The 9,516-nt window shown below is 57.2% G+C and overlaps 1 protein-coding gene across 1 annotated transcript in view; it reads right to left on the reverse strand.

Moving 5' to 3' along the window:
• Positions 1-6,131: 6,131 nt before the first annotated feature.
• The window catches only part of STAC2 (SH3 and cysteine rich domain 2), a gene marked incomplete in the record, with an annotated part of 15,670 nt that continues 12,285 nt past the window's right edge, over positions 6,132-9,516 (reverse strand). Inside the window, 7 exon segments of the mRNA XM_014590716.1 lie at positions 6,132-7,656; positions 7,943-8,080; positions 8,408-8,459; positions 8,753-8,850; positions 9,169-9,227; positions 9,320-9,392; positions 9,483-9,516. Of these exon segments, the coding sequence (XP_014446202.1) occupies positions 7,552-7,656; positions 7,943-8,080; positions 8,408-8,459; positions 8,753-8,850; positions 9,169-9,227; positions 9,320-9,392; positions 9,483-9,516 (559 nt within the window).

Raw genomic sequence — 9,516 nt, forward strand, 5'->3', positions numbered from 1 at the left:
TCTGTGTTCTCGCTGCTCAGTGGGTCTTCACTATTAAAGAGGTCCAGGGCCCGCTGCATAATAAGCACCAGAAAAGGCCCTTTCCTGAGATGCCTGTTTTCTTCCCTTCCTTCCGCCAAGACCTTTTCCTCGGGTGATTCTCATGCCCCCTTCATTTATGAGAGTATTTTTTCACTTGTAGTGGCAGAGAAGGAATGTCTTACCCAATCCAAAATGTTTCTAAGTGGTTGGGACCAGTACTCAGTTGCGACTGCATTTGGGGAATTTTATTTTAAAGAATTACTAAATTTCATTTATTCATCCATTTATTCTAGTTTGGCCAGAGAGATAAAGCAAGCCACCAGGTCTGGGATGTGAGAGTTTTTGGCACCTTCACCACGCCACCTGAGGGTCCCAGAGGATTTGTTTTTGAGAGGTTTTTGCTATAGGGCGCATGTGCTCACCAGAAAGAGACTGCAAGAAGTCACCCCCCAGGGGGGATGGCCACACTGCAATCCCTTCTCCATTCTCCTCTCAGGATCTTGGGCACGCACATGCACACACCCAGCATGAGTTTAAGCCACCAGGTCGGACTCCAACCACAGTTGACTATATGGGAGCCCAGCGACAGCCATTCCACCAGCTGGTCCGGAATAGAAAATGGTATTCCTGTGCTTTTCAACTGCACAGGTCAGAGCTAGAAGCCTGCCCTAGGATTCAAGGGCAGTGGGGTTTCCCCTGCCACCACTGGGCCAGGAGTTGTGAGACCTAAGCTGAAGCTATAGCTACCCGAGCTGTCTGTCACTTTTTTGTCTTTTTAATTGCTAGACCATATGTGTTCTTTCCAGATAGGAGAAAACACACCCCAATGAAGCATGATCATTCCTCAATCCCTTCATTTCTCCATTCCTGTCAGGACCCAAGATTCCACTCCCTTAACCACTAGGCCCCTGAGGTATAATTGAAACAACTCAATAGCCTAACCTGCCCTTCGAAAGTGTTGTCTTACCTTGGTTTATACCTGCTCATGTGGGCATAAGGAAAGACCTCACCCAGCACGAACTGGGATAGACAGTACTAGTCCTTGTAGCCACCCGGCATTGCTCAGTTTGTGTCCTCTCTTAGAATTAGGAAGTGGGGGGCTAGCAGGTGCCATGATGGTTGAAGGCACTGGATTCCCACATGGCCAACTATGGTTTGAGTCCTGGACCTGGCAGCTTGCTTTCTCACTTTCCTTTTCTCTGTCTCTTTCTGGCCAAATTTAATAATAAATGGGGGACCAGCAGTTGGTGTAATGGCTATGTCGCTGGACTCCCATGTAGTCGACTGCAGTTCTAGTCCCAGACCCGGTGGCTTAAACTCACACCAGGTGTGTGTGCATGCGTGCCCAAGATCCCGAGAGAATGGAGGAGAAGGGATTGTGGTGTAGCCATCCACCCTAGGGAGTGATTTCTCGCTTTCTATCTCTGTCTCTTTCTAGCGAGTGCCCTGTAGAAAAAAAAAAAAACCTCCAAAATAATAATAACAAATGGAATTAAATAATTCTAAAATAATTAGGAAATGGGCCTCGTTTTGCCGTTGAACTGGCTGCCAGTATGTGCTTCAGTGATGTCTGCAAGTAGGCGTGGATGGACACTGATTCTCTAATAGTGCAAAGGGTTGTAACTGTTTCCATTCCCCAGTTGAGAAAGCAGGTGAAAGGATGGGGATCGTGGCCTGAACTAAGGTGGTAACACTGGGGTAACAGATTTTGGTAGGCACTTACTGTGGGGGCTGAGGAAATAGAGCCTTATCCCTAGGATCAAACTCTGGACCGCCAGACCTGAGGCAAAGGAAACAACTGGGATGCCAGCGTGCCTAGGCGAGTTCTGGGTACGGGGTGGGTGGCGGGTGGTGGTCTAGGGGCAGACCTGGGACTGGTGCGCCCCTCCTGATGACTCCCCACCTCCTACCCCACTCACGCCTGTGAGCAGCCAGCAGAGGACGGGAAAGTTCGGTCTGAAGTGTGGGGACGGCAGAGGCCCCCTTTAGCGCAGCCTCGTGTCCTCATGCAGTTCTGGGCAGGGTGGGGAGGTGGGGAAGGCTGGGAAACCTGGACTCAGATGTCTAGAGGGCCTCCAGACTCATGCCACCGTGTGTGTCAGCACCTGGGATGCTGGTTCTGGATCCCCTGTGCCTCTCTGCACTGTTTTCTCCTTTACTTCTTGCTCTGATAGTGGGGAAGAGCTTTGGCCAAACCCCCAGCTTGGTGCATGGGACACCTTCCCAGGCCTGGACACAAGGAGGAAGAGTATGGGGACCGTCCCACTCCCAACCCTTCCTCAATAGAGATGACAAAAAGGAGAATGAGGCACCCAAGCCTGGGACCCAGGGGGCGCTCCTGAGCTTGCAGCTCAGTGGCCATGCCCACCCTGGACCAGGAGATGGTGCTGTTGCCTCACGGGTGTAGGACGCTGCCGCACGAGGTTCTCGGCTTGGAACGATTTTTGTTTTTGAAGAGGGAAGGGCGAAGAGCTAGGTTATGGGGTTGTAAGAGCCTACCTTGGGAAACCTTGGATTTTGTCACTTCTTTCATCATTTCTCTCACCGCAGGCCTGGAGGTTAGCTTTCTCCAACATGAATGAGCCTCCCTGCCTTCCCGGGGAAGATACAGTGCCCACAGAAGCCTCCAAGCAGAAAGAGCCCCGAAAGTAACTGCTCAATCTCTTCCAGGTCCTGGAGCCTCATGGAAATCTGTGTCCTTTCTCTCAGGAGCAAACAACTGTCATGTAACTTTGCATACCAGGGCCAGCCTGTGGCCTCGTGGTTATAACTGGGTCCCACCTGGCTGGCTGTGTAGTTTGAGACCAAATCTGGTGGTTTGAGAAACACACCAGATACATGTGAATGTGTAGCCCAGAGTCTTAAAAGGAAGACGAGATGGAGAAGGGGTTACAGCATGGCCATTCCCCATCGGGGTTGAGTCTTCTCATATCTCTCCTTGTTTCTCTGTCTCTCTCACATGTGGTGAGCACATGTGCCCTCTATAAAAAAAATTGAGGGGCCCAGCAGGTGGTGTGGTGGTTAAGGTGCTGGATTCTCACATGGCTGACCACGGTTCAAGTCCTGGACATGGCAGCTTACTTTCTCACTTTTCCCCTCTTTCTCTTTCCGGTGGGTGCATATGCCCTATAGCAAAAATTTAAAAATAGTATTAATATTATAATTAATATTATAGTATTAATAAATAATTTTATAGTATTAATAAATAATTTAAAATTCTTTTGTATACTTTTTTTTTTTTTGAGATTTTTTGCTATACAGTGAGAGCGCCCCCTGGAAAGACAGAAACAGAAAGTGAGAATGCCCAGGGGGATAGCCATGTTGCAATCCTTTCTCCTCCATTCTCCTCTTGGGATTTTGGGCACACATGCACAGGTGCCTGGCATGAGTTTAAGCCACTGAGTCTGGGACTTGAACTGTGGTCAACTATATGGGAGTCCTGCAACATAACCCAGTTATGGTTCCACTTTTTCTTTTATATAATTAATTTTTCTGTAGGTCATATGTACTCATCAGAAAGAAAGAGAGAGTGAAAGAGATGGAAAGTGGAAAAGCACTCCCTGGAGAGAGGGCCACAGTGCAATCCTTTCTCCACTCTCCTCTTTGGATTTGGGGCACGCGTGCACACATGCCCAGCATGTTTCTCAAGTTTCAGGTTTGGGACTTGAATCACACAATCAGCCGTGTGGGATCCAGCTGCGTTAACCACTATACCACAGGTGGGCCCTGCATACCCTTTCAAGGAGTCATACCCCCCGATAATTGGAGTCCAGGCCCAGAGTACAAGTCAACCTTGTTGCGGCCACTGGGTGTGGCCCAGTGAATTTGCGTCTCCTCCTAGCATCGGGAAGTGCGTCTGGGTAATGGCTGCCTGTGTGCTTCAGTGATTCTGCACGGTGAGCCGGGACCGTCAGGCGCTCACACCGACTCTCTCGTCTCAGCGTTGTAAAGGGTTGTCACCATCTCCAAGTAAGCCCGGCTTTCCGTTCTCTAGGTTAGGACACCGGGGCCTGGAGGACCAGTGACTCCTCGGAATCTCAGAGTTGCAAGGTGCACTAGCACCCGCCGCTGATTCCAGCTCTGTGGTCTCCAGACACAGGAGGCTGGTCTCCAGCACAGGCTGCTGGAGGGACATGAGCTGGAGACCGGTGCGGGGGCTCTGGCCTCCTTCCACTGCTATTTCTGAGCCTGACAGGAACAATCCAGGGGCCAGTGAGTGGAGTGGAGGTTGGGGCACTGGATTCCCACATGGCCGACCACGATTCAAGTTCTGGATCTGGCAGCTTGCTTTCTCATTTCCTCTTTCTTCCTCTATCTCTATGTCTCTCTCTGGCCAAATTAAAATAATAATAATAAATCATTCTTACAGGAATAATCCAGGCTGACTCCCTACAGAGCACAGGGAGGCCCGCAGCTGGAAGAACAGGGCTGCCTTTTTGCTCTCTTCAGTGGGTGTCCCCAGACTGCCCCACGCAGTAGGTGGGGGGCAAGGATGGAGATGAAGAAGGCAGGGGAGCTAAAGGGAGTGGCTTTACCTGAAGGGGCTCACTCTGTTGTGCCCCGCACCTCTGGTATTCATTCACCTTTGCCCTTTCAGGCCCCGTGTCAGGCTCCCAGACTCTCCCCCCTCTCTGCGTCTCCCCTCTGCCCAGGTAACCTTTACTTACCCCACGCACCACATGCCAGCTTAAGGCAGGCCGAGGTGGGGGAGGAAAGGGCACGCGCAGGTCAGAGACGGTACAGCCAAATGCTGGGACACACCACCAGCTGGCTCCTGGGCAGCCTCTGCCTCTGGCCAACGGTGTTGCTAGTCCAGGCAGCCACAGACTGGGCACAGAGGGCAGAGGCACAGCGGGGGCACCAGCTGTTCCCAGCCCCTAGGCTGTGAGCAGGCGGTCGGTGGTTCAGCCACCCGAAAAAGCTGCTGTGCTCAGCAGTGCGGCAAACGCCGGGGAGGCGGGGGTCCCGGCCAGCTGCTGGCTGGTGTCAGGCGGAGGGGCGTGGGGGAGCTCGGCTGCAAGGCTCTCGTCTCCTGTGACAGGTCTTGCTCCCTGGAGCCCTGTATGACCTTGGACAGCTGCCTAATATCTCTGCCTCAGTTTCTCACCTGTGAAAAGGGGACAGCAGCACATGCACTGAGTCATTGAGAGGATTAAATAACGTTCAGTTCCTGGCACGGTTCCCCGGGCACAGCAGGTGCCCACTTACGAGTTCCCCACTCTTTAAGCCTTCAGACTGGACATGCGACCTCTTCCTCCACTCCCACCATAAGGGATCCCAGCAGGAAGGGGGAGAGCCCCCTCTTGCATCTCTCTGCCCCCCACCCCCAAAACCTCTAGGGTCTTCCCTGGGAGAAAGGACCTGAAAGAAGCTCCAGGGCACTTAAGGTCTGGTCCCCCCTGGCCTCCCTTGCTCAGGGGTGGGGGATGGGCCGATTGTAAACCGGAACCAGGTGGAGGAGGGGCAGCCCCCCATCCCCTCTGCATTCAGGCAGCGCTGGCAATGCCCCTGCACCCCCGCAGCCGCCTCTCCCTCCCTGCTCCCCTCTGCTTATAAATAGCACAGGACGTGCTCGCGTGGCGATGACGCGGGTGGGCAGGCAGAGGGGAAGGAGGCCGCTCTGCCAGAACGGGTGGGCGGCGGGCCGGCTGCGGGAGGGGTGCGCCGCTGCCGCCCCTTGTGCCAGGCTCCGATGACGGGCATGATTGAGTCATCTCAGGGCCCCACTGCCCGTGACTGTGTCCGCTGCCAGCATTCTGGGGCTTGGGGACTGCGAGACGCGACTGATCTCTGGTGGGTATTGAGCCCCAGAAATGGCTCTGGGCAAGGACGTCCTGACTCAGATGTGGAGGTGTGTCCCCACACCCTCCGGGACTCAGGTGCACACAGAGCCAGAAAGTGACTGCAGCCCCTCCATCCAGCGCCCCAGACCTCCTCAGGCTTCCCCCAAGTCCTTTCTCCTTTCTGGATCCCACCCTTTTCAGGCCGCTTTGGTGAAGGTGTAAGGCAGCACGCGCCCCTGCCATGTTACGCTGGGCCCCAACAGCACCCCAGCTCCCACGGCCCCCCTTTCCTTCCTCGTCCCCACCAGATACACAGAGCAGACAGGCTGGGATCAAAAACATTTAATACGGGTCTGGGAGCGGGACAGTGCCCCAGCGGACCCGTCATGCAGCCTCATGTACAGTGGGCATTGGGCCCGCCCCTGGGGTATTGCTGGGGGGGCCTCATGGCAGCAAACAGGGCAGTGTGGCTTGAGCCCCCCTGTGCGGGGGAGAAGTGGGGCAGGGGCCTCTTGCAGGAGGATCTGTGTCCCTCCTGCTACGTGAGGGTGTGAGAGTGCCCAGGATGAGGGTGGCATTGGCTGGCACGATCAAGGGCACGAGAGGAGGCTCCGAGCTCGGGGGGGTGCTGGCACCAGAGAAAAGCAGCCTGCGAGGGAGGAGTCGTCTGTGCGTGCCCACCCCAGCTCCGGGAGTGCCTACCCCTCCTTTCCACGTGGCCAAACATTCCGCCTTCCTGTCTGCCTCCCACCCCCTCTTCTTCCCAGGGCTCTGTGTCCAGGGCAAGGGAGGAGATCCAGCCAGAAAAGGGACTCTGGCAATGCAGCTGTCCCCTGCAGAGCCCGAAGAGAGGGGCTGAGGAAGGGCAGCCCTGAGGGCAGGCTCCTGGAGGGGCCTGCCGGGCCTGGGGCAGGCCTGACAAACCCACCCAGGCTCCCCTGGGTGGTCGTCCCTGCACGACTAGGGACCTCTGGGTCCTGACAGTGAAATGGGATGTCTGGACTGGGCTTTGTTCTCAGGCTGCCCTGGAGTACGCTTTCCCAGTGGACAAGGGGAGTGAGGCTGCTCTGTGGTGACTGTTCCACCTGAGGACAGTCTCTGACTTGCCCCTCCCTCTGGGGACCTCAGCCTCCCTCCTCTGTGGGCCCAGGTTTCAAGTAAGGGAGAGATTCCTGCAGAACTTTCCTGAGAGTTGGCGGAGGGCAGGCAGAGAGACCAGGAAGTGGACTCAGCACCCTCCTGTGGCCCGGGATCCCTCCCAGCCCAGGGCGGGAGGCTGAAGGACACACAGACGCCCCCTCCCAAGGCCCCACTTGTAATGGGGCAGACGCACGGTCACGCACACATAGACCCAAGCGGAGGCTCTGTGGGGAGAGGGGTGTGTCAGGCATGCAAAGGTGCTGTGGGCAGGGGCAGGCTCTGGGAGAAGCAGCAGGGAAGTCTCCCAGGAGCTCTCCCCAGGGCTGGGGGTACGTGGGTCCTGGGTGGACCTGTCTGCAGCTTCCTCCTTCCCTCCTGCTTTCTCCTCCCTCCTCCAAGTCCCAGAGGATCAGCCCACTCAGGGCACCCCACCCAGGAAACGAGACCTTCCTCTGCAGAAGGCTTCAGAAGGCTTCTCAGCCAAAGCGAGAGGCACCTGGGAGAGAGGCAGAGGGAGGAAGGGTGTGGACAAGGACGCCTGTTCCCCTCTGGCCAGAAGCCAGAGCCGGGCATGGGCAGGGGTGGCATCCGGGTCCTCCTGCTCCTCTCAGATCTCGGTCAGGGCGTCGGCTGGCACCAGGCCCCGCTTCTTGCCGCTGCTGACGCGGATGAAGCCGTCAGCATCCTTGCTTCTGCCCACGCCCACACAGATCTGAGCCAGAGACATGGAGCTGAGGCCTGGCACTGCCTGCAGCTCTGGCCCCATGTCCTGCAATGTCCCCCAGAGAGCCACCCCTGGGGATGATGGGACCGGTGTCAGATGTGGAGGGAGCCCTTCACTGGGGCGACGGGAGCAGATCCCAGGAGAGGTCAGGGCTTAGCAGCGAGACCAGGACTCCAGCAGTCACCGCAGAGCGCTGTGGGGCTAACCAAACTTTGGGAGGCAGCCTCCCCGCCCCCATTTCACAGAGGAGGGGTGGTGGGTGGGGAGGACTTGCCTGGTTCTCCTTGAGGCTCATGTAACCCTGTTCCTTGTTCCCGGAGAAGGGCTGGCAGCAGCGCCAAACGTTCTCGCCTGGCCTCACACGCTGCACAAAATTGGCTGGGAAGAAGCCAACCCGGTCTCCGATCTTGCCCTGGGGATGAGGTTGTCAGTGAGCACCAGCACCCCCACGGCTTTCTCTAAGTCCCGCTCAGAGCCTAGGCTACCGTCCTCCAGACCCTGGGCTCTGGGTTCCAGCCCCCCACCGGGTAGCTTCAGGGTCGGGGAGGGCATGAGGTAGGCAGAGGGACAGAGCTGAAGCAGGGAGGGTCGCGATGGTGAGGAGGCCCAAGGGTCGGCCTTAGCATGGCCAGGACTGGAGGGTGGAGAAGGAGACCTGGACAGGTGGGGGCAGTGCCTATCGAGGGTGGGTGCTGCTGAGGTGACGAGGGTCTCTCCGCCCCCCATCCTGCCAAGTCACCTTCCACCAGTCTTCGTTAGAGTCATCCACCAGCATGATCCGATCTCCAGGCCTGGGAGGAGAGAGCTGCAGTAGCAGGTGGGACGGGGAAGGACCTGCCCCCTGCCCGTCCTCCCCTGGCACCAGGATACCCTACATGTCTCTCAGCCAGGAAGGAATCTTAGTGTCCTGGGGGGACAGCAGTGACCATAGGACAGCAGGCACTCTCTGGACAGCCCAGGCAGGGGCAGGAGACGTGACACTAGCACGCATCATAGATCGGGCAGCTGTTGACCCACAGCCTCCGCATGCGAGGAGGTTCCTGAAGGTCCCCCTCACACCTGTGCTCCCACAGAGGGGACTTACTGCAGAGCCAGGTCATTGCTCTCCTGGGGCAGAAACTTGTAGAGCGCGACATAGGAGTACATGGGCCCCACGTCCTTCCGCGGCAGGGGCTTGGGGGGCTGTGGGCAAAGCTCTGGTTCAGCGACGGGAGGGCAACACCCTCACTCCCTCCACCGGCTGCTTGCCCTCAGCAAACCCTGTGGGTCCTGGGTCCTATCTGCCATGCTCGCCCACTCCTGGGGGGCTGGGCCAGGCACAGAGGGTGGTATCCTCTGCTTACTGCACCCAGGATCTGCCTCTGGGCCCTCTCCCTCTAGCACTGCCCACTCCTGGGTTCTGAGAATAAGTGAGGAAGCAGAGGATCTCCCACTCCCCGGGGCCTCACCTGCCCCTGAGTTGCAACGCCCCCTCCCCACCCCGGCCCGCCGGGCTCTCACCTGTCCTGGGCTCTTCTCCTCTGGTCCTGACCCTTCACTCTCAGCTGGGGCTGCAAACACTGGAGATGGCAGGTGGGCCTGAGTGTGAGGCCACAGGCAGCACCCCCACCTAGTGTACCCCGTTCCTGCCTCTGGTCCCCACCTCACTCACCACTGTCACCAGGCCCCTCCTCCGAGCTGCGGATGCTGCCTTCCCCATCCTCGGTCAGCTCATCCCGCTCACTCTGGGGGCAAACAGCGGGGGCTCAGCCCTGCCCCTGCGCCATCATGCTCAGCTCCCCTCCCTCGAGGCTCCCTTTTGGTGCCCACCATACCAGGCTGCGTGTGGGGGACTCAGAGGTACTGCTG

Source organism: Tupaia chinensis, unplaced genomic scaffold (assembly GCF_000334495.1).
Source record: "Tupaia chinensis unplaced genomic scaffold, TupChi_1.0 Scaffold000477_1, whole genome shotgun sequence".
Classification (NCBI taxonomy): Eukaryota; Metazoa; Chordata; class Mammalia; order Scandentia; family Tupaiidae; genus Tupaia; species Tupaia belangeri.